This window comes from Vigna umbellata, chromosome 4, assembly GCF_029865625.1.
Source record: "Vigna umbellata cultivar VRB3 chromosome 4, Vumbellata_1.0, whole genome shotgun sequence".
Lineage (NCBI taxonomy): Eukaryota > Viridiplantae > Streptophyta > Magnoliopsida > Fabales > Fabaceae > Vigna > Vigna umbellata.
The window spans coordinates 2,955,437-2,980,498 of NC_142168.1; the positions used below are offsets into that span (position 1 = coordinate 2,955,437).

General features: G+C 41.0%; 1 protein-coding gene and 3 long non-coding RNA genes across 4 annotated transcripts; all 4 read left to right on the forward strand.

Moving 5' to 3' along the window:
- The first annotated feature begins 6,979 nt into the window (after positions 1-6,979).
- On the forward strand, positions 6,980-9,269 carry LOC148198983 (uncharacterized). Its single transcript, XR_015786282.1, has 3 exons — positions 6,980-7,082; positions 7,189-7,279; positions 9,110-9,269. It is a non-coding gene; the product is annotated as an uncharacterized LOC148198983 (long non-coding RNA).
- Positions 9,270-14,301: 5,032 nt separating this feature from the next.
- On the forward strand, positions 14,302-16,768 carry LOC148198984 (uncharacterized). Its single transcript, XR_015786365.1, has 3 exons — positions 14,302-14,656; positions 14,763-14,853; positions 16,679-16,768. It is a non-coding gene; the product is annotated as an uncharacterized LOC148198984 (long non-coding RNA).
- A 194-nt stretch (positions 16,769-16,962) lies between these two features.
- On the forward strand, positions 16,963-21,801 carry LOC148198985 (uncharacterized). Its single transcript, XM_088111963.1, has 9 exons — positions 16,963-16,967; positions 17,292-18,035; positions 18,077-18,414; positions 18,851-19,125; positions 19,591-20,036; positions 20,379-20,498; positions 20,676-20,929; positions 21,422-21,569; positions 21,666-21,801. Exons 1-9 carry the CDS (start codon positions 16,963-16,965, stop codon positions 21,799-21,801), a joined length of 2,466 nt encoding a protein of 821 aa, XP_087968089.1.
- Positions 21,802-22,034: 233 nt separating this feature from the next.
- Positions 22,035-24,588, forward strand: LOC148198986 (uncharacterized). Its single transcript, XR_015786364.1, has 3 exons — positions 22,035-22,245; positions 22,352-22,442; positions 24,272-24,588. It is a non-coding gene; the product is annotated as an uncharacterized LOC148198986 (long non-coding RNA).
- Positions 24,589-25,062: the final 474 nt, after the last annotated feature.

Consider the following 25,062-nt stretch of genomic DNA (forward strand, 5'->3'; position numbering starts at 1 on the left):
TATTAATATTTATAATTATTATTATTAATTATAAAATAATTTTAAATTAATTATATAATGATACATAAATAAAGTTAAAATATTATTAAAATATCATTTTTAGATTATCGTTATCTTCGAAAGAATATAAGTATTAAGCAGAATTGAAGATTGAGGATTGTGTGGGTGTGGTGTGAGAGATGTGACATGTATGGAAAGCAATGTCGTTGAATAGTGGACATTAAAAGGATGAGATATGTGGGACGGTGGTAGTTGGCTACATCAGAAGGTAGTTTGCTACACCCATTCCTCAACACGAAATGTAAGGACCTGCACGTTCATTTTAATGTTAGTGGTGGGGTAGGGACTTCAAGTGGGCGGCTGCACGTTCACAAGCAGTGGAGAGACTTCCTGTAATGACCGCACGTTCTCTCCCTTTTGGTAGTGTGTTAAGAGATTTCGGCAAGTGTACCGAATCGTTCAAGTAATAAACCGGTAAGACCGGGTATCGTTTTCCCAAGAGACTCGTAATACTAAAGAATTGTGCGATTAACAACTCATATAGACTCAATAACATAACATCAATTTACAAAACAAGTGCAGAAACATAACTTCACAAGTAATTACAAGGTTGGACTTTGGTATTGAAGGCACTTGGAAATGGAAAAGACTAAAAATGGTATGAAATGACATTGTTAAGGTTAGTTTTCACCAATGCACTCTTGTGTATGACCAATTTCATCTCCTCTCTATCAATTTACTAAAGTCAATCCACTAAAACACTCTAGCCCTAATCCCTTAGGTGAAAGAGCCTAGGTTTTCCTTATCAAACTCCAATCCCTTGGACAATCTAACAAGCAAAACCCGCATTAAAGAGCTGGGATCTAAGACAACATGTGAATCATCTTCCATCCCTAGAATCAATTGTTGGAACAATCGGTACCGTTATAGAGTTGCGCAGCGGAATAAAATATTCGGAAAGCGTGTTACGGTCACAAATCAAGTTTTGATGGTTCGTTTTAGAAAAACAATTTTCTTAGAGAAAATTAATCAAACAGTTAACATGCGTAAAAGGTAAAGAGTATAGAGAGTAGAAAAATTGATACACTGGATTTTTATCCTGGTTCGAATCAAAAGATTCTACTTCCAGTCGTTAATCACTATAAATAGTGATTAACCTTTTTCACTAAAAATGGTTTCACAGATTACAACAAATAGTGAATAAAGCAGATAAATAAACCTTCCTTCGACGAACGAACAGGAAGAAGAACACTCTGCCAACTCGAAGAGAAACGCTCCGAATATCGACAAACGAAACGCGAGCTTCTCCTATTCACGAGACCAGGCAGAGCACCTTGCTAACTCGAAGAGAGCTTGCTCCGACTATCGACACACGACACACGAGCCTCTCCTGTTCACGAGACCAAGCAAGGGAACTTGAATTATAGCTTCTGAGAACTTCCTCTGACAAACAGTATTCTACAAGAGCTTCTGTTCAACAACGTTACCTTCTGATTTCTCCAAATCAAAATATATACCAAGTACACTGAATGCCAAAGGACAGCTCCCAACTGCCATGAATAATCGATTATTGTAAGTGATAATCGATTATTCAAGTCCGTTACAGGTTTTCAAAGATGTGATAATCGATTATAGGAAGTGATAATCGATTATTCAAGTATGACTTGTGATAATCGATTATTGCAGGTTAAAAATGCAAGTTTTACAAGGTTTACAAGAATTTCCTACTACATTTAATTTCTACAACTTGCTTTTAACTAATTCTAATATCTTCTTCAACTAAAACTTCTTGTAGCATCATCAAAACAAATTTCTTCAAGATTTACCAATACTCCTTATTGGTAACATCAATGACCCACAAGGACTCCTATTTCAGTTCTGGGTTTCATCTTACGTCCCCATAATCCATAAAACCCCAAAATCAAGTCATGAACGTCCCCATTACATGCAAGCTTTAAGATCGGAAACAAGAATACTAGCAATTGATAGAAAAGGCATATATATATTCAAATCATTCAACAATTACACAAGAATTCAAAGGCTACAACTAATCCCAACAAGATGGGTTTGGCTCTCCATTTCCATGGAGAGCCTTTAAGCTTACAAAATGGCCATGGAAGAAGATGAAGAACCCAAGAGGAAGAAGGGAGTGTTCCCACGAACCCTAGCAGCCCTCCAAGCTCTCCTCTCAGTGAAATCGCGCCTCCAACGAACCAAAGACCGTTTCCCCTTCGCGTTTTAGGGTTAAATAGCCACATCAGCAAAAGTCGCGCCCGGCGCCCCCTCTGTTTCGCGCCCGGGCGCGAAACTCACTGGAAAGTCACGCCCGGGCGCCCCATTTCTCACGCCCGGGCGTGAAATTCTCTGGAAAATTGAAAGTGGACGAGCGTCCTCTTCTCTGCAATGGACGAGCGTCCTAAATCTGGACGAGCGTCCTCTTTTGCATAGACGAGCGCCCACTCGTGCGTTTGTCCGTTCTGGACGAGCGTCCGTTTCTGTCTGCACGGACGAACGTCCAATTCTGCTGGACGATCGTTCTCTGATTGCTTGGCCGAACGAGCGTCCTCTCTGGACGAGCGTCCTCTTCTGCCTGCATTGGACGAGCGTAATATTAACCCTCTCGGGACGAGCGTCTTGTCTGGACGAGCGTCCTCTTCCACCAGGACGGGCGTCCTCTCTGTTGCACGAACGTCCACTCTGCTTGGCTTGGACGAGCGTCCCTTTCTGCATGTGCGAGCGTCCTCTCGTGCTTCCACTCTGGACGAGCGTCCTCTCTCTTTGCTGGACGAACGTCCTAAATCTTGGACGAGCGTCTGCGTGCACATTTCTTGGTCCAGTTCTATAATTTGTTGGAGACTCTTCCAAGCTCATTTTTAGCTACAAAATAAGGGATCATTAATGAAAGTAAATCAAAGTAGCCAAAAACACAATTATTTAGAAAACAAGACAAAATAAGAGGATTAAGCAAGTTATAAGTTAGAAAGGAGTTGATTTTGCTACTAAATTGATGCTTAAAATATGGTAAAATTTAGCATTATCATAGTGGTGGGACTCCATGTTCAGCAATGGTGCAGCTGCCGGTGGAGGGTGAGACACTCCACTTGGAAGTGCTCCAACCACCAAGGAACACCATCATCTCCTTCGTTGGTGGGCATAGCACTGAGGAGTGGCTGTTGGGAGCACCATTTCTTCCTTCTTAAAGGTAAAAGCCATGGATTCAAAGGGTTTTGGGGGATTCTGAAATTCTGGAGGAGTGAGAGGCTTGCTGCAATCTGGGAGAAGAGAAGGAGAGCTGGGCACTGTAGCAGAGAACTGGAACGGCAGAAGAAGAACTCAGGGATTGATTCAAGGTTTCCAAGGAAGTCTTCAAGAGGTAAGGGGAGCTAGATCCTTTTCTCTGGATTGTATGAACCATGTATGTGTGTACTGAAATCTATGATTTAGTGTCGTTGATGAACAAATTTTGTACTTAGAGTGACTTTATCGTGTATGAATCTGTATGAGTGATGGTAGAATATTGTTGTTGAAGCAAATCTGGGAAGAAGGGGATGAAAATGGGGTTTCTGGGTTCTCTCTGGAAATCTGGTGCGATTCTGCAGAATTCTGCAGATCGCGCGTTCGTCCAATTTGGAAAGCCAAATTGGACGTTCGTCCAAATGGCTCGACCAATTAGTGGTCGGCCAAAATAGCATGAGCGTTCGGTTTTGTGTTAACGAGCGTTCGTTCGTTATCAGTGATATATTAGACGTTCGTCCCAACTGTATACAGGGAATTAGAAATTTTAGGCGTTCGTCCCTAAATTGATATTTACGTGATCTTGAGCGTTCGACATTGGGTATTAGAAATTGCAGTCGTTCGTCCTTGATATGGATTCTTAAGTTTAATCTTGATCGTTCGACCTTAAGTTGATACTTTTAAGTCTGGATCTTTAAACGTTCGGTTTTGGTGTATTAGTAAGCGTTCGGCCTTGGTTAATTGTGATGTGAACGTTCGGTAATAATTTGATAGTCTTAAGTTTAAATCTGGAGCGTTCGGTTTTGTTCTGTGAGCGTTCGGTAATGGTTTAATTCTGATTGTGAGCGTTCGTTATAATTAGTATTCTAAGTCTGAATCTTAGACGTACGGCCTTTGTGTATTAGTAAGTATAAACGTTCGTTCTAAGGATGCTGAATTTAACAGTGTTTGATCTTGAGTGATCCGTTTTGGTGTACGGTTGTTCGTAAGCGTTCAGTGTTAGATTGATATTCTTAGGATTTAATCTTGAACGTTCGGTTTAGATGTGTTAGTGTGCGTTCGGTTTTAAATTGATATTCCTAAATTTAGATCTGGGACGTTCGAATGTAAATTGATATTCTTAAGGTTGGATCATGAACGTTCGGTCTTAGTGTATTAGAAATTGTAGCGTTCGTCCCAATAGTGTTTAAATCAATATGGTAATTGGTAAAATAGTGTTCGGCCTAAGTACGCGATCCCAACGTGCGTCCTAAGTATTAATCTCAGCGTTCGGCCAAATGGTGTGCAATTTAATATTGTACTCGGACTTAGCGTTCGGCCTGATAGTGTAGGATTTAATAACGTTCGTCCAAACAGTGTTCGGCCTGGTGTTTGGTAATTAGCGTTCGTCTATGGTGTTAATAGCGTTCGTCCAATGGCGTTCGTCCAGTAGCGTTCGTTCGGTGAGCAGTGCTCGTCCAAATAGTATTATGCAAATGTTGGGTGTTAAGTTCATTCCTCTTGAATTGAATTATGTGCAAAATGTTTGGAAAATATATACTGTGATGGGATTTATGTGAATGTATGCAATACGTTGGATTTATTGTGATATTTTGGAGGTATCTGGTTATTCATGACTTGGGATAAGGTTTAAAGTAGCAGTATAATTCATGGACGTAATTCCATGATCCTCAAGGAGAGGATACATGGTGGTGTTTTGGGGTTGTATAGAATGATTACATGGTAGCTCAGTTTTGGGGGTCATCCTGAAACTCCAATGGTCTTTCTTCTCATGTAGAGAGGATTGAACATGTGGTGAGGAGTAGCAGGAGGTCCTAGTCTTGGATGCTTCCATATGATCCAAGGTGAGTGATAACGGATTAACCTCGTGATTGTGGCCGGGTGGGAGTGCCCAAAGTTCCACCGGGCGGTAGTGCCCAAAGTTTCACAAGGCGGTAGTGCCAGGGCGGGAGTGCCCAAATTTCATAAAGCCACCACGAGTGCAAGACCCGCCATAGCTCGGTAATCATTCTAGTCCGGACGAGTCGGTCTATAAAGGAACAAGTCGGGGTATAAAGTAACAAGTCTTGTAATGTCAATTTACTATGATTGATGAACTTTCACATGTCGTGTGAGTGTATGAATTATGATTTAATGAGTATGCTTTAATCGTTCTTTTATATGAATCTATGTATGATAACATGTTTTTTATATCTAGCTCACCCTTGCATTGTTTGTGTTGTGTGCTGTTTGGGTATGTTTCTTTGGCGATGATCATCCACTTGGATGGGAGCAGTTGGCGGGGAGGATACCTTAGGAGCAGCTCTTGATGAAGACGGCAGTGCTGCAACCTAGATTTACTAGCTAGTTCTTATTTCGTGGACTCGTTTAATTATATTTGTTGTATTTTAAGTTTTAAATTTTCCGTAATTTCCATGGAAAATTCCAATACTCTAGTTGCCAATTCCGTACTATTTAATAAGGATGACTGTAATCCTTGATTAACTCTTGACTGCTTTCCTATATTATGCATGATGACGTCTTTATTATATATGCATGACGTATATAATTGGGATGTTACACGAAACAACCATAAACCCTACAACATCAATAACTGTGAACACATGCTTATATTTCACTGTTAACCCAACATTTTCATATTTTCAATAAACAGTGAACGAATGAGTTTGGAAGGTTCATGTTTGGGAAAGAATGTGTTACATTTGTTATTTTCTGCTGACTCTCCCATCATCCTTCACATCGCACCTTCCTTCAACACATCTTATTTAAAGTATGTTTTTTTTATTCATAGTCTTCAATACTCACATGAGGAATCTTCAACACCCACATGAACACAGTGAGTGATAAAGTTTTCCTTTTCAAAATCATCATTCTGGAATTTAAATTCCTCATATTGGTCTTCTGGGTTTCAAACCACAGACAGTAAAAGGTTGTTTCATTATTTTTATCAAAACTATATTCAAACCACAATAAACCAAGCCAAACCAAATCTCTAAAATATATTACTTTACTTTATCATTACTCAATATATATGATGAACGGTGATGGTCAATTACCATAAATAAAAGTAATAATACTTTCGTTCTTTTTATCTATTTATTCTTACTAAGGTGACATATTAATTCAGAAATAAAATTTATGTCTTTGTTAATCATTGAGCAGTCAATAATTCTTTTAATTCTATATAAAACAGTCTTTTAATTCTATATAAACAGTGATAAATCGGTTGGTTGAATTAAGTAAAATTTACACTAAAAATAATTACAATTCTATGTCATATTATTATTATTTAGGTAATAAATAATCAATATTAATAAATGATTGTCTTTTAATATAGGACATTCAAATAAACACTGAAATATTCTTTGTAGGTAGAACTTTGGTTCGATCGAACAGGAAAACCTTTTTAAAAAAAACTTAACCTTAACCCCAAACTAAAACTGTGAGAACCTGATAATTAGTACACATTAATTCAATCTCTGATCACTATTTAATGCACCGTGACACGTCAAAATGCACTCACCTTTCCGCTGCATGCGCCTGCCATGTGTCACGGTTGGAGCATTCTGAGAAGGTTAGTGGGAGACAAGTGGCGTTTGGAGGATGGGAGTTTATTCTGCAGGGGAAAGAGAAAAATAATTCTGGAAAAACTCTCCCTCTTCCTCCTGCATGCTTCATCTTCTTCTCAGAATTTATGCTTCCAAAATTCTCTGCCCTCTCTCTAAACTGTTTTCATCTTCTTCCTAGAAAATTCACCAGCAAACCTTTGATCTTGTTTCAGACACCATAGAAACCTTCCCTGCACTGTGAGCATCATTCGGATCCAAACAGAATTGAGAACTGAACTGGTAAGTTCTCGTCTCTGTGCCTCTTTCCATTTAGTTCATGCAAACCAAAATTCTGGTTGCATGCATGAGTTAGACGTCTGATATGTTAAAATTTTTGGTGTGTTAGATTAAGTTGAAGTGGTTGAGTGAACTTCTGATAGAAAGTCGTGAGAGCACGAGAGAAACTCTAAACATTTGGAAGTACACTGCTAGATCAGGTAAGGGAAGTTTATATGTTTAATTTATACTGTTTGATTTATGATCTGAGATGCATGTATGGAAAGCATGATGTTTGAGTATTTAGAAACGTTTACTGATATGGAATATGATTTCTGGTTTGTTTTGCATGTGTGAAAAATATGAAGTTGAGTTGTTAGAAATGATCACTGATATCTGATATGCATTCTGGTTTGGATGAATCTGTCATGAACTGATACGGCTTGTATGAATTATATTTGATGTTGAATTTGTTTTAAATGCATGTTGAGTTGATTATGGATGAATGGAGAATGGCTATTGTGTGGTTGGAATGATTTTAAATGTTGAAATCTGCATGATGATGATGTTTGAAGGGAATTAAACCTGAAATGGAAGTATAAAGTTGGAAAATGGAAATCTGGAAAAATTCTGCTAAGTGTGAAAAATCTAAATTTTCTGATCATTCTCTGTTGCTAAAAGGACGTTCGTCACTGTACGGTCTTAGACCGTTCGGTTTTTGGTTAACATGACTTAGATTGGAATTCATTCATTTGGAATGAATTCTGCTCGAGAACGAGCGTCCCCCAATTGAGTGAATGAGCGTTCGTTCTGCTCAGTATAGATCAATATTTAAAACTTTATAAATAAGTGACGTTCGGTCTTAAGTCGAGCGTTCGTCCTCAATGACGTTCGGCCTCATGTCGAGCGTTCGTCCTTATTGTTGATTCGACCTTATGTCGAACGTTAGTTCTAGAGAGCGTTCGTCCTTATACTGAACGTTCGTCCAAAGTTGGCGTTCGGTCCTATACCGAAACGCTCGTCCTATAAAGCGCTTGGGTTATAACCAGCGTTAGTGCTGATTCGTGCTTGGTCATTGACCTAGCGTTCGTCCACAGCAGGGTTCGGTTTCTAACTGAACGCTCGTCCTTATTATTGAATTCTGAGCGAACGTAATTGACGTTCGTCCAAAGTAAATTTCTGATCGTTCATTCATTGACAGTAAGAGTTGTTTCTGTACTTTAAATATTCTGGTTATTTATCTAAGTTATTCTGTAAGATAATTATTTCTTTTGATTCAACCTAAAGTTCTTGTACTCAACATCTTCTAAGTATTATTCTGAACTTCTAAATTCAATCTCATCTAAATTCTTTAAGAATTCTTAATGTCCATCAGTGAATAAGAGTTCGTTTCTTTTGTTCAGAAACGTGAAATCAAAGGTTCTGTAATAAGTTCGTTTTATTTGAGTAAAGAATGCATGACGTTAATGTTAAGAGAGTGGAACACAGAATGAAAATGTGAAAATGAGAAATGTTTAATGTGGACGAATGATATGTTGAACGAATTATTGGAATTGGATTTTTACGAGCGTTCCAGGGAGGAACGTCTCTTATATGATTGAATATTGAATTGGTAAGGTATGACTGTGGTTAGTTAATGCTGGCTTGGTCCATCCTGATATTCCGTGATACACCTCTTCAAGTAGAAGGGGGTAGTCATGCGTGGGAATGGCAGGAGGTCCTTAGTCCATAAGTTAACATGGGCGACGTAAGAACGGACTTACCTCGAGTGGCAGCTGTTTGGTGTTACCCAGTTACTACACCACTCGGGTGCAAGGACGCCTGTAACTACATGGTTCATACAGTCCGGACGGTCTGTCTTATTATATGCCTTTATATGATTATTATTTGATGAATTACATGCTGTATGTGTGTTTAGAAATGTAACTGTATGTGTTGATTGTATAAATTAAATATTATAAGCTTACCCTTGCATTTCCATTGTGTTGTCTACTGTACATGTATACTCCGTCTTGTCAAATGCAATGATCATCCGTTGTGGATGTGAGCAGATGGTGGTGCATCCCTTGAAGCAATGCTGGAAGAAGAAAATTTGGACGACTCCAATCTGGTTGAAGTTGAAGTAAAGGCCGAGCCTTAGAGTGCTCGTTTGATTTAGGCTGTACATGTTAGCATAGTTATAACGTTCGGCCACCTATTTTGTAAGGCCGTTCGTCTTCATTCATCTCTGATTGTATTTTGGTGCACGTTAGTTTATGTATTTAAGAGCGTTCACTCTTGGTTTTATTGTATGCGTTTACACGCGTCCTCTGTACTGATGCCGTTAGGCTTTTCAATCCAGTTTTAAATGCAAAGACTGTTTGTGATTACTGTTAATTGTAATTAATTCTGAATTATAGTGATTACTGTATTTTGGGATGTTACATTAGTGGTATCAGAGCAGTTTTGTTCTTCTAAGGACACTGTAGGGTTATGAGTGCACTGTGTTTTGCTGTGTGCTTATTGCATGTTTAATGAGTTATTATTGTTTTAACTCTTGGACATAACTAATGCTCGTTTGTTTTCTCTGCATCCAGAGAACAAATGGCACCTAGACTTCCTCCTCCTCCTCAACCGAATGAGTCCGAAACGTCCAACAACACTAGATTGTTGGAAACCGTGGTGGAAAGATTGCATCAACAGAATACCACGTTGCTGGAGCAAAACGCCACCTTGATGCGCAAAACCAAGCTGCTATGCAAGGTTTGAGGCCTCGCGTGTCAATTCTGAAAACACGCAAAGGCAGTTGATGGAAATCTTGGCTGCAACTAGAGGTGCGCCTGGAGCATCTTCTTCAAACGCTGCTCAACCTGCTGCCGAGTGGAGTTTGGAGAGCTTCCTGCAGCATCACCCAGCTAAGTTCAGTGGGAAGTGCCTCCCTGATGAGGCTGATCAGTGGCTGAGGGATATGGAGAGGATTTTTAACGCCAAAAGGTGTCCGGATGAGAACAGGTTGGCGTATACAGAATACTTATTAACTGGAGAAGCAAGCCATTGGTGGACGAGCACAAGGGCCATACTGGTAGACGCTCACCGCCCTGTTACTTGGGAAGTATTCCGTAATAAGTTTTATGAGGAATATTTCCCTGACAGCGTAAAGTTTGCAAAGGAGGTGGAGTTTTTACAACTGGTTCAAGGTGGAATGTCTGTATCAGAATACACCAATAAGTTTAAACACCTTGTCCGATTCAATACAATGGCCACTAGTGAGGAGTGGCAGTGCAGAAAATTTGAGAATGGTCTACGCAGTGATCTGAAGGTTGTGATTTCCAGTTTATGCATCCGAACGTTCCCTGCCATGGTGGAGAGGGCTAAGGTACTGGAAAAGAATTTAGCAGAGGTGGAACGGTTAAGAAACAGCAAACAGTAAGGGGGCCAATTGTCTCAAGGGGGAGTGTGAATCAGAGAGGATCCCCTTACGCTCGTCCAGCAGCCAACACAAGTGGATCTCAAGCCTTGATTCCTGCTGGACAGTCTGGACAGCAAGGTAGTATCACTTGTTTTCAGTGTGGAGGGCCACACTACCGTTCATCATGCCCTCAGTTGGCGAGAGGAAAACATTGTGCTCGTTGCGGAAGAAGTGGACATGGAACGAATGAGTGCAACTCTGGTGGGAGAGCAGTGATGAGGCCGCCAAACGCAGGAAGAAATCAGCAAGGAAGGGGTGGTCGAGCCCAAGCTACTGGGCGTGTGTACGCAATTACTGGTGCGGAAGCAGCAAGTTCAGGTACACTTATCACCAGTACTTGCTTGTTATATGGAATGCAATGTTGTGTGCTGTTTGATTCGGGGGCGACGCACTCCTTCATCTCGAAGGCGTGTGTTGAAAAGCTGGGAATAGTGGAGAGAGATATGCAGTTTGAATTGGTGGTATCAACACCAGCGGCTGGAGAGCTTAGGACATCTACCGTATGCATTAGATGTCCTATTGTGGTAGAGGGGCATAGTTATAAGGTAATTTAATCTGTTTACCTTTGAAGGACTTGGAGATAATTCTAGGAATGGATTGGCTAGCTGCCAACCATATTATTATTGATTGTGGCAAGAAGGAATTAGTGTTTCCTGAAGAGGATGAAGAATACTTGGGTGTAACTTTCGGTCAATTGAAGGAGGATATAATGGAAGGTGCAAGCTGTTTTCTCATCATGACGCATGAAGATAAGGAGTTAAGGGGGTTGGCAGAAGCACGGATGAACAAGGGGAGCAGTATTGAGAGCACGGTTGTGAAGGAATTTCTGGACGTATTTCCAGAAGAGATACCAGGATTGCCTCCTGTTAGAGAGATTGAATTCACCATTGATTTGGTGACAACAGCTGCACCTATATCTGTTCAACCTTACCGGATGGCGCCTGCAGAATTGACCGAGCTTAAGAAACAGATTGAAGAACTTATGGAGAAGCAATTCATCAGACCAAGTGTATCACCATGGGGAGCTCCTGTACTCTTGGTGAAAAAGAAAGATGGTAGCTCTCGGTTATGTATAGACTACAGGCAATTAAATAAGCTGACCATCAAGAACAAATACCCGTTGCCAAGGATAGACGATTTGCTGGATCAGCTGCATGGAGCAACGGTATTTTCAAAAATTGATTTGCGTTCAGGATATCACCAAATAAGGGTTAAGGAGGACGACATCCAGAAGACAGCATTTAGATCACGTTATGGACATTATGAGTACGTGGTCATGCCATTTGGAGTAACGAACGCTCCAGCCATCTTCATGGATTACATGAACCGGATATTCAGACCCTATTTGGATAAGTTTGTAGTTGTGTTTATAGATGATATTCTCATCTACTCCAAAAGCAATGCCGAACATGAGGAGCATTTGAGAACAGTACTAACCGTATTGAGGGAGAAAGAGTTGTACGCAAAGCTGTCAAAGTGTGAATTCTGGTTAAAGGAGGTGCAGTTTTTGGGACATGTGATCTCGGCTGAAGGCATTTCAGTGGATCCCTCTAAGGTGAGAGCAGTGTTGGATTGGAAGAGCCCTCGTTCAGTCACAGAAGTGAGGAGTTTTGTGGGGCTAGCAGGCTATTACAGACGTTTCATAGAGGGGTTCGCCAAGATAGTGGCTCCACTTACTCAGTTGACTAGAAAGGATCATCCATTCGCTTGGACTGATGTGTGTGAGGAACGGTTCCAAGAGCTGAAGGCGAAACTGACGAGCGCCCCAGTTTTAATTATTCCAGACACGTCCAAGCCATTTGAAGTATACTGTGACGCTTCTCACCATGGTTTAGGCTGTGTGCTCATGCAAGAGAGACGTGCAGTAGCTTACGCGTCTCGCCAGTTGAAGATCCATGAAAAGAATTATCCCACTCACGATTTGGAGTTAGCAGCAGTTGTGTTCGCATTAAAGATTTGGAGGCACTATCTATACGGATCAACATTTCAAGTCTTTAGTGATCACAAGAGCCTCAAATATTTGTTTGATCAGAGGGAGCTGAATATGAGGCAAAGACGTTGGTTGGAGTTTTTAAAAGACTATGATTTCGAACTGCTGTATCACCCTGGGAAAGCCAATGTAGTGGCAGACGCTCTGAGCAGGAAGGCAGTGCAAGTCTCGTTTATGATGGTGAAAGAGTTTAATTTGGTGGAGAGTTTTAGGGATTTGAGATTACAATTTGATCTAGGGCGGATGTGATAAGGTGCTGTAATCTTAGAATTTCCAGTGATGTGTTTGACAGAATTAGGATGAAGCAAAGAGAGGATGAAGAGCTGGTGAAGATATTAACAGCACTCGATTCAAACAAAGATAGGGATTTCAATACAGGAACTGATGGCATGTTACGTTACCGGGGCAGAACGTGCGTTCCAAATGACAGTGAGCTGAGAAGGATCATATTAGAGGAGGGACATCACAGCCGTCTTCGAATGCACCCTGGCATGACCAAGATGTATCAAGACCTTAGGAAGTCATTTTGGTGGCCTGGTATGAAGAGTGACATTGCACGTTTTGTGTCCTCTTGCCTAACTTGTCAAAGAGCCAAAGCTGAACATCAAAGACCAGGAGGATTACTGCAGCCCTTGGAAATTCCAGAGTGGAAGTGGGACAGCATCTCTATGGATTTCGTGACCCACCTGCCACGAACAGTCCGAAACCATGATTCAATTTGGGTGATTGTAGATAGATTAACTAAGAGTGCCCACTTCTTGGCCGTTAATTTGAGGATGTCCATGACAAATTTGGCCAAGCTGTACATTAAGGAGATTGTTAGATTGCATGGAATTCCTTCAAGCATTATATCAGATCGAGACGCGAGATTCACATCTCGTTTTTGGCAGTCATTGCAAGGAGAATTGGGAAGCAAACTGCAAATGAGTTCTGCTTATCACCCTCAGACGGATGGCCAATCTGAACGAACCATCCAGACTCTTGAAGACTTGTTGAGGACATGCGTTATAGATCATATGGGAGTATGGGATGAAGTTCTGCCGCTTGTTGAATTCACGTATAATAACAGCTATCAAGCAAGCATAGGAATGGCACCAGTTGAAGCTCTTTATGGAAGGAAAGTGTAGAACTCCTTTGTGTTGGTTCCAAGAAGGTGAAACTTGCATTAACTGGACCAGAATTAATCCAGCAAACAACAGAGAAAGTGAAACTGATCCAGGAGCGTTTGAAGACGTCTCAAAGCAGGCAGAAATCGTATGCTGATAAGAGAAGAAGACCCTTAGAGTTTGCTGCTGGAGATCACGTGTTTCTGAGGTTGAATCCAATCACTGGTGTGGGAAGAGTCTTCGTCCAAAGAAGCTTTCTCCCAAGTACGTTGGACCCTTATCAAATTCTAAAGAAGATTGGAGCAGTGGCGTATGAATTGGCGTTACCACCTCAACTGTCCAACCTTCATCCAGTCTTCCACGTTTCACAACTCAAGAAGTACATGGCTGATCCCTCACGTGCTGGAGTTAGAAGACATCCAAATTCGCCCAGACCGGACACTGGAGATGCAACCTGTTTGTGTGGAAGACAGCCGCACCAGACTCTACAAAGGCAAAGATGTTCATCTCGTGAAAGTAGTGTGGAATGCCAAGACTGGTGACTCAACATGGGAGGTGGAAAAGACTGTGAAGGAGTTGTACCCTCACCTATTCCCTGGTAAGCTTTAGAATTTTCGAGGACGAAAATTTTTGTAGTTAGGAGGAATGTGAGAACCTGATAATTAGTACACATTAATTCAATCTCTGATCACTATTTAATGCACCGTGACACGTCAAAATGCACTCACCTTTCCGCTGCATGCGCCTGCCATGTGTCACGGTTGGAGCATTCTGAGAAGGTTAGTGGGAGACAAGTGGCGTTTGGAGGATGGGAGTTTATTCTGCAGGGGAAAGAGAAAAATAATTCTGGAAAAACTCTCCCTCTTCCTCCTGCATGCTTCATCTTCTTCTCAGAATTTATGCTTCCAAAATTCTCTGCCCTCTCTCTAAACTGTTTTCATCTTCTTCCTAAGAAAATTCACCAGCAAACCTTTGATCTTGTTTCAGACACCATAGAAACCTTCCCTGCACTGTGAGCATCATTCGGATCCAAACAGAATTGAGAACTGAACTGGTAAGTTCTCGTCTCTGTGCCTCTTTCCATTTAGTTCATGCAAACCAAAATTCTGGTTGCATGCATGAGTTAGACGTCTGATATGTTAAAATTTTTGGTGTGTTAGATTAAGTTGAAGTGGTTGAGTGAACTTCTGATAGAAAGTCGTGAGAGCACGAGAGAAACTCTAAACATTTGGAAGTACACTGCTAGATCAGGTAAGGGAAGTTTATATGTTTAATTTATACTGTTTGATTTATGATCTGAGATGCATGTATGGAAAGCATGATGTTTGAGTATTTAGAAACGTTTACTGATATGGAATATGATTTCTGGTTTGTTTTGCATGTGTGAAAAATATGAAGTTGAGTTGTTAGAAATGATCACTGATATCTGATATGCATTCTGGTTTGGATGAATCTGTCATGAACTGATACGGCTTGTATGAATTATATTTGATGTTGAATTTGTTTTAAATGCATGTTGAGTTGATTATGGATGAATGGAGAATGGCTATTGTGTGGTTGGAATGATTTTAAATGTTGAAATCTGCATGATGATGATGTTTGAAGGGAATTAAACCTGAAATGGAAGTATAAAGTTGGAAAATGGAAATCTGGAAAAATTCTGCTAAGTGTGAAAAATCTAAATTTTCTGATCATTCTCTGTTGCTAAAAGGACGTTCGTCACTGTACGGTCTTAGACCGTTCGGTTTTTGGTTAACATGACTTAGATTGGAATTCATTCATTTGGAATGAATTCTGCTCGAGAACGAGCGTCCCCCAATTGAGTGAATGAGCGTTCGTTCTGCTCAGTATAGATCAATATTTAAAACTTTATAAATAAGTGACGTTCGGTCTTAAGTCGAGCGTTCGTCCTCAATGACGTTCGGCCTCATGTCGAGCGTTCGTCCTTATTGTTGTTCGACCTTGTCGAACGTTAGTTCTAGAGAGCGTTCGTCCTTATACTGAACGTTCGTCCAAAGTTGGCGTTCGGTCCTATACCGAAACGCTCGTCCTATAAAGCGCTTGGGTTATAACCAGCGTTAGTGCTGATTCGTGCTTGGTCATTGACCTAGCGTTCGTCCACAGCAGGGTTCGGTTTCTAACTGAACGCTCGTCTTATTATTGAATTCTGAGCGAACGTAATTGACGTTCGTCCAAAGTAAATTTCTGAACGTTCATTCATTGACAGTAAGAGTTGTTTCTGTACTTTAAATATTCTGGTTATTTATCTAAGTTATTCTGTAAGATAATTATTTCTTTTGATTCAACCTAAAGTTCTTGTACTCAACATTTTCTAAGTATTATTCTGAACTCTAAATTCAATCTCATCTAAATTCTTTAAGAATTCTTAATGTCCATCAGTGAATAAGAGTTCGTTTCTTTTGTTCAGAAACGTGAAATCAAAGGTTCTGTAATAAGTTCGTTTTATTTGAGTAAAGAATGCATGACGTTAATGTTAAGAGAGTGGAACACAGAATGAAAATGTGAAAATGAGAAATGTTTAATGTAGACGAATGATATGTTGAACGAATTATTGGAATTGGATTTTTACGAGCGTTCCAGGGAGGAACGTCTCTTATATGATTGAATATTGAATTGGTAAGGTATGACTGTGGTTAGTTAATGCTGGCTTGGTCCATCCTGATATTCCGTGATACACCTCTTCAAGTAGAAGGGGGTAGTCATGCGTGGGAATGGCAGGAGGTCCTTAGTCCATAAGTTAACATGGGCGACGTAAGAACGGACTTACCTCGAGTGGCAGCTGTTTGGTGTTACCCAGTTACTACACCACTCGGGTGCAAGGACGCCTGTAACTACATGGTTCATACAGTCCGGACGGTCTGTCTTATTATATGCCTTTATATGATTATTATTTGATGAATTACATGCTGTATGTGTGTTTAGAAATGTAACTGTATGTGTTGATTGTATAAATTAAATATTATAAGCTTACCCTTGCATTTCCATTGTGTTGTCTACTGTACATGTATACTCCGTCTTGTCAAATGCAATGATCATCCGTTGTGGATGTGAGCAGATGGTGGTGCATCCCTTGAAGCAATGCTGGAAGAAGAAAATTTGGACGACTCCAATCTGGTTGAAGTTGAAGTAAAGGCCGAGCCTTAGAGGTGCTCGTTTGATTTAGGCTGTACATGTTAGCATAGTTATAACGTTCGGCCACCTATTTTGTAAGGCCGTTCGTCTTATTCATCTCTGATTGTATTTTGGTGCACGTTAGTTTTTAAGATTCACGGTTAGTTTATGTTTTAAGAGCGTTCACTTTGGTTTTATTGTATGCGTTTACACGCGTCCTCTGTACTGATGCCGTTAGGCTTTTCAATCCAGTTTAAATGCAAAGACTGTTTGTGATTACTGGGTTAATTGTAATTAATTCTGAATTATAGTGATTACTGTATTTTGGGATGTTACATTAGTGGTATCAGAGCAGTTTTGTTCTTCTAAGGACACTGTAGGGTTATGAGTGCACTGTGTTTTGCTGTGTGCTTATTGCATGTTTAATGAGTTATTATTGTTTTAACTCTTGGACATAACTAATGCTCGTTTGTTTTCTCTGCATCCAGAGAACAAATGGCACCTAGACTTCCTCCTCCTCCTCAACCGAATGAGTCCGAAACGTCCAACAACACTAGATTGTTGGAAACCGTGGTGGAAAGATTGCATCAACAGAATACCACGTTGCTGGAGCAAAACGCCACCTTGATGCGGCAAAACCAAGCTGCTATGCAAGGTTTAGAGGCCTCGCGTGTCAATTCTGAAAACACGCAAAGGCAGTTGATGGAAATCTTGGCTGCAACTAGAGGTGCGCCTGGAGCATCTTCTTCAAACGCTGCTCAACCTGCTGCCGAGTGGAGTTTGGAGAGCTTCCTGCAGCATCACCCAGCTAAGTTCAGTGGGAAGTGCCTCCCTGATGAGGCTGATCAGTGGCTGAGGGATATGGAGAGGATTTTTAACGCCAAAAGGTGTCCGGATGAGAACAGGTTGGCGTATACAGAATACTTATTAACTGGAGAAGCAAGCCATTGGTGGACGAGCACAAGGGCCATACTGGTAGACGCTCACCGCCCTGTTACTTGGGAAGTATTCCGTAATAAGTTTTATGAGGAATATTTCCCTGACAGCGTAAAGTTTGCAAAGGAGGTGGAGTTTTTACAACTGGTTCAAGGTGGAATGTCTGTATCAGAATACACCAATAAGTTTAAACACCTTGTCCGATTCAATACAATGGCCACTAGTGAGGAGTGGCAGTGCAGAAAATTTGAGAATGGTCTACGCAGTGATCTGAAGGTTGTGATTTCCAGTTTATGCATCCGAACGTTCCCTGCCATGGTGGAGAGGGCTAAGGTACTGGAAAAGAATTTAGCAGAGGTGGAACGGTTAAGAAACAGCAAACAGTAAGGGGGCCAATTGTCTCAAGGGGGAGTGTGAATCAGAGAGGATCCCCTTACGCTCGTCCAGCAGCCAACACAAGTGGATCTCAAGCCTTGATTCCTGCTGGACAGTCTGGACAGCAAGGTAGTATCACTTGTTTTCAGTGTGGAGGGCCACACTACCGTTCATCATGCCCTCAGTTGGCGAGAGGAAAACATTGTGCTCGTTGCGGAAGAAGTGGACATGGAACGAATGAGTGCAACTCTGGTGGGAGAGCAGTGATGAGGCCGCCAAACGCAGGAAGAAATCAGCAAGGAAGGGGTGGTCGAGCCCAAGCTACTGGGCGTGTGTACGCAATTACTGGTGCGGAAGCAGCAAGTTCAGGTACACTTATCACCAGTACTTGCTTGTTATATGGAATGCAATGTTGTGTGCTGTTTGATTCGGGGGCGACGCACTCCTTCATCTCGAAGGCGTGTGTTGAAAAGCTGGGAATAGTGGAGAGAGATATGCAGTTTGAATTGGTGGTATCAACACCAGCGGCTGGAGAGCTTAGGACATCTACCGTATGCATTAGATGTCCTATTGTGGTAGAGGGGCATAGTTATAAGGTAATTTAATCTGTTTACCTTTGAAGGACTTGGAGATAATTCTAGGAATGGATTGGCTAGCTGCCAACCATATTATTATTGATTGTGGCAAGAAGGAATTAGTGTTTCCTGAAGAGGATGAAGAATACTTGGGTGTAACTTTCGGTCAATTGAAGGAGGATATAATGGAAGGTGCAAGCTGTTTTCTCATCATGACGCATGAAGATAAGGAGTTAAGGGGGTTGCAGAAGCACGGATGAACAAGGGGAGCAGTATTGAGAGCACGGTTGTGAAGGAATTTCTGGACGTATTTCCAGAAGAGATACCAGGATTGCCTCCTGTTAGAGAGATTGAATTCACCATTGATTTGGTGACAACAGCTGCACCTATATCTGTTCAACCTTACCGGATGGCGCCTGCAGAATTGACCGAGCTTAAGAAACAGATTGAAGAACTTATGGAGAAGCAATTCATCAGACCAAGTGTATCACCATGGGGAGCTCCTGTACTCTTGGTGAAAAAGAAAGATGGTAGCTCTCGGTTATGTATAGACTACAGGCAATTAAATAAGCTGACCATCAAGAACAAATACCCGTTGCCAAGGATAGACGATTTGCTGGATCAGCTGCATGGAGCAACGGTATTTTCAAAAATTGATTTGCGTTCAGGATATCACCAAATAAGGGTTAAGGAGGACGACATCCAGAAGACAGCATTTAGATCACGTTATGGACATTATGAGTACGTGGTCATGCCATTTGGAGTAACGAACGCTCCAGCCATCTTCATGGATTACATGAACCGGATATTCAGACCCTATTTGGATAAGTTTGTAGTTGTGTTTATAGATGATATTCTCATCTACTCCAAAAGCAATGCCGAACATGAGGAGCATTTGAGAACAGTACTAACCGTATTGAGGGAGAAAGAGTTGTACGCAAAGCTGTCAAAGTGTGAATTCTGGTTAAAGGAGGTGCAGTTTTTGGGACATGTGATCTCGGCTGAAGGCATTTCAGTGGATCCCTCTAAGGTGAGAGCAGTGTTGGATTGGAAGAGCCCTCGTTCAGTCACAGAAGTGAGGAGTTTTGTGGGGCTAGCAGGCTATTACAGACGTTTCATAGAGGGGTTCGCCAAGATAGTGGCTCCACTTACTCAGTTGACTAGAAAGGATCATCCATTCGCTTGGACTGATGTGTGTGAGGAACGGTTCCAAGAGCTGAAGGCGAAACTGACGAGCGCCCCAGTTTTAATTATTCCAGACACGTCCAAGCCATTTGAAGTATACTGTGACGCTTCTCACCATGGTTTAGGCTGTGTGCTCATGCAAGAGAGACGTGCAGTAGCTTACGCGTCTCGCCAGTTGAAGATCCATGAAAAGAATTATCCCACTCACGATTTGGAGTTAGCAGCAGTTGTGTTCGCATTAAAGATTTGGAGGCACTATCTATACGGATCAACATTTCAAGTCTTTAGTGATCACAAGAGCCTCAAATATTTGTTTGATCAGAGGGAGCTGAATATGAGGCAAAGACGTTGGTTGGAGTTTTTAAAAGACTATGATTTCGAACTGCTGTATCACCCTGGGAAAGCCAATGTAGTGGCAGACGCTCTGAGCAGGAAGGCAGTGCAAGTCTCGTTTATGATGGTGAAAGAGTTTAATTTGGTGGAGAGTTTTAGGGATTTGAGATTACAATTTGATCTAGGGGCGGATGTGATAAGGTGCTGTAATCTTAGAATTTCCAGTGATGTGTTTGACAGAATTAGGATGAAGCAAAGAGAGGATGAAGAGCTGGTGAAGATATTAACAGCACTCGATTCAAACAAAGATAGGGATTTCAATACAGGAACTGATGGCATGTTACGTTACCGGGGCAGAACGTGCGTTCCAAATGACAGTGAGCTGAGAAGGATCATATTAGAGGAGGGACATCACAGCCGTCTTCGAATGCACCCTGGCATGACCAAGATGTATCAAGACCTTAGGAAGTCATTTTGGTGGCCTGGTATGAAGAGTGACATTGCACATTTTGTGTCCTCTTGCCTAACTTGTCAAAGAGCCAAAGCTGAACATCAAAGACCAGGAGGATTACTGCAGCCCTTGGAAATTCCAGAGTGGAAGTGGGACAGCATCTCTATGGATTTCGTGACCCACCTGCCACGAACAGTCCGAAACCATGATTCAATTTGGGTGATTGTAGATAGATTAACTAAGAGTGCCCACTTCTTGGCCGTTAATTTGAGGATGTCCATGACAAATTTGGCCAAGCTGTACGTTAAGGAGATTGTTCGGTTGCATGGAGTTCCTTCAAGTATTATTTCAGATCGAGACACGAGATTCACATCTCGTTTTTGGCAGTCATTGCAAGGAGAATTGGGAAGCAAACTGCAAATGAGTTCTGCTTATCACCCTCAGACGGATGGCCAATCTGAACGAACCATCCAAACTCTTGAAGACTTGTTGAGGACCTGCGTTATAGATCATATGGGAGTATGGGATGAGGTTCTGCCGCTTGTGGAATTCACGTATAATAACAGTTATCAAGCAAGCATAGGAATGGCACCGTTTGAAGCTCTTTATGGAAGGAAGTGTAGAACTCCTTTGTGTTGGTTCCAAGAAGGTGAAAATGCAGTAACTGGACCTGAATTAATCCAGCAAACAACTGAGAAGGTGAAACTGATTCAAGAACGTTTGAAGACTTCTCAAAGCAGGCAGAAATCGTATGCAGATAAGAGAAGAAGACCCTTAGAATTCACTGCTGGAGATCACGTGTTTCTAAGGCTGAATCCTATCACTGGAGTAGGGAGAATTCTTCGTCCAAAGAAGCTATCACCAAAGTACGTTGGCCCTTATCAAATTCTAAAGAAGATTGGAGCAGTGGCGTATGAATTGGCGTTACCACCTCAACTGTCCAACCTTCATCCAGTCTTCCACGTTTCACAACTCAAGAAGTACATGGCTGATCCCTCACACGTGCTGGAGTTAGAAGACATCCAAATTCGCCCAGACCGGACACTGGAGATGCAACCTGTTTGTGTGGAAGACAGCCGCACCAGACTCTACAAAGGCAAAGATGTTCATCTCGTGAAAGTAGTGTGGAATGCCAAGACTGGTGACTCAACATGGGAGGTGGAAAAGACTGTGAAGGAGTTGTACCCTCACCTATTCCCTGGTAAGCTTTAGAATTTTCGAGGACGAAAATTTTTGTAGTTAGGAGGAATGTGAGAACCTGATAATTAGTACACATTAATTCAATCTCTGATCACTATTTAATGCACCGTGACACGTCAAAATGCACTCACCTTTCCGCTGCATGCGCCTGCCATGTGTCACGGTTGGAGCATTCTGAGAAGGTTAGTGGGAGACAAGTGGCGTTTGGAGGATGGGAGTTTATTCTGCAGGGGAAAGAGAAAATAATTCTGGAAAAACTCTCCCTCTTCCTCCTGCATGCTTCATCTTCTTCTCAGAATTTATGCTTCCAAAATTCTCTGCCCTCTCTCTAAACTGTTTTCATCTTCTTCCTAAGAAAATTCACCAGCAAACCTTTGATCTTGTTTCAGACACCATAGAAACCTTCCCTGCACTGTGAGCATCATTCGGATCCAAACAGAATTGAGAACTGAACTGGTAAGTTCTCGTCTCTGTGCCTCTTTCCATTTAGTTCATGCAAACCAAAATTCTGGTTGCATGCATGAGTTAGACGTCTGATATGTTAAAATTTTTGGTGTGTTAGATTAAGTTGAAGTGGTTGAGTGAACTTCTGATAGAAAGTCGTGAGAGCACGAGAGAAACTCTAAACATTTGGAAGTACACTGCTAGATCAGGTAAGGGAAGTTTATATGTTTAATTTATACTGTTTGATTTATGATCTGAGATGCATGTATGGAAAGCATGATGTTTGAGTATTTAGAAACGTTTACTGATATGGAATATGATTTCTGGTTTGTTTTGCATGTGTGAAAAATATGAAGTTGAGTTGTTAGAAATGATCACTGATATCTGATATGCATTCTGGTTTGGATGAATCTGTCATGAACTGATACGGCTTGTATGAATTATATTTGATGTTGAATTTGTTTTAAATGCATGTTGAGTTGATTATGGATGAATGGAGAATGGCTATTGTGTGGTTGGAATGATTTTAAATGTTGAAATCTGCATGATGATGATGTTTGAAGGGAATTAAACCTGAAATGGAAGTATAAAGTTGGAAAATGGAAATCTGGAAAAATTCTGCTAAGTGTGAAAAATCTAAATTTTCTGATCCTTCTCTGTTGCTAAAAGGACGTTCGTCACTGTACGGTCTTAGACCGTTCGGTTTTTGGTTAACATGACTTAGATTGGAATTCATTCATTTGGAATGAATTCTGCTCGAGAACGAGCGTCCCCCAATTGAGTGAATGAGCGTTCGTTCTGCTCAGTATAGATCAATATTTAAAACTTTATAAATAAGTGACGTTCGGTCTTAAGTCGAGCGTTCGTCCTCAATGACGTTCGGCCTCATGTCGAGCGTTCGTCCTTATTGTTGTTCGACCTTGTGTCGAACGTTAGTTCTAGAGAGCGTTCGTCCTTATACTGAACGTTCGTCCAAAGTTGGCGTTCGGTCCTATACCGAAACGCTCGTCCTATAAAGCGCTTGGGTTATAACCAGCGTTAGTGCTGATTCGTGCTTGGTCATTGACCTAGCGTTCGTCCACAGCAGGGTTCGGTTTCTAACTGAACGCTCGTTCTTATTATTGAATTCTGAGCGAACGTAATTGACGTTCGTCCAAAGTAAATTTCTGAACGTTCATTCATTGACAGTAAGAGTTGTTTCTGTACTTTAAATATTCTGGTTATTTATCTAAGTTATTCTGTAAGATAATTATTTCTTTTGATTCAACCTAAAGTTCTTGTACTCAACATTTTCTAAGTATTATTCTGAACTCCTAAATTCAATCTCATCTAAATTCTTTAAGAATTCTTAATGTCCATCAGTGAATAAGAGTTCGTTTCTTTTGTTCAGAAACGTGAAATCAAAGGTTCTGTAATAAGTTCGTTTTATTTGAGTAAAGAATGCATGACGTTAATGTTAAGAGAGTGGAACACAGAATGAAAATGTGAAAATGAGAAATGTTTAATGTAGACGAATGATATGTTGAACGAATTATTGGAATTGGATTTTTACGAGCGTTCCAGGGAGGAACGTCTCTTATATGATTGAATATTGAATTGGTAAGGTATGACTGTGGTTAGTTAATGCTGGCTTGGTCCATCCTGATATTCCGTGATACACCTCTTCAAGTAGAAGGGGGTAGTCATGCGTGGGAATGGCAGGAGGTCCTTAGTCCATAAGTTAACATGGGCGACGTAAGAACGGACTTACCTCGAGTGGCAGCTGTTTGGTGTTACCCAGTTACTACACCACTCGGGTGCAAGGACGCCTGTAACTACATGGTTCATACAGTCCGGACGGTCTGTCTTATTATATGCCTTTATATGATTATTATTTGATGAATTACATGCTGTATGTGTGTTTAGAAATGTAACTGTATGTGTTGATTGTATAAATTAAATATTATAAGCTTACCCTTGCATTTCCATTGTGTTGTCTACTGTACATGTATACTCCGTCTTGTCAAATGCAATGATCATCCGTTGTGGATGTGAGCAGATGGTGGTGCATCCCTTGAAGCAATGCTGGAAGAAGAAAATTTGGACGACTCCAATCTGGTTGAAGTTGAAGTAAAGGCCGAGCCTTAGGGTGCTCGTTTGATTTAGGCTGTACATGTTAGCATAGTTATAACGTTCGGCCACCTATTTTGTAAGGCCGTTCGTCTTATTCATCTCTGATTGTATTTTGGTGCACGTTAGTTTATGTATTTAAGAGCGTTCACTCTTGGTTTTATTGTATGCGTTTACACGCGTCCTCTGTACTGATGCCGTTAGGCTTTTCAATCCAGTTTTAAATGCAAAGACTGTTTGTGATTACTGTTGTAACATCCCAAAATACAGTAATCACTATAATTCAGAATTTATCACAATTAACAGTAACAGTAAACAGTCTTTGCGTAATTAACAGCTGCTCCAAAAGAAAACAGCACTTATATAAATAAACAGTACTGTTCAGTAACTTACAGTAGAGTTTACAGTGTTCAGAATTTCAGCAAAAATACAAAAACAGATCTGCAAGAACAAAAATCTGCAGAATTATATACAGGCTGCCAGAATACAGCACACCCAAAATTAACTACTGCTGCTACTACGGAACTAATCCCTACTGCTCCAATTTTACTTCAACGTCCACAAGGTTGGCATCCTCCAAATTTTCTTCTTCCAGTACTTGCTCAAGGGATGCACCACCATCTGCTCACATCCACAACGGATGATCATTGCATTTCGACAAGACGGATTATACATGGACATTAGACAACACAAAGGAAATGCAAGGGTAAGCTTATAATA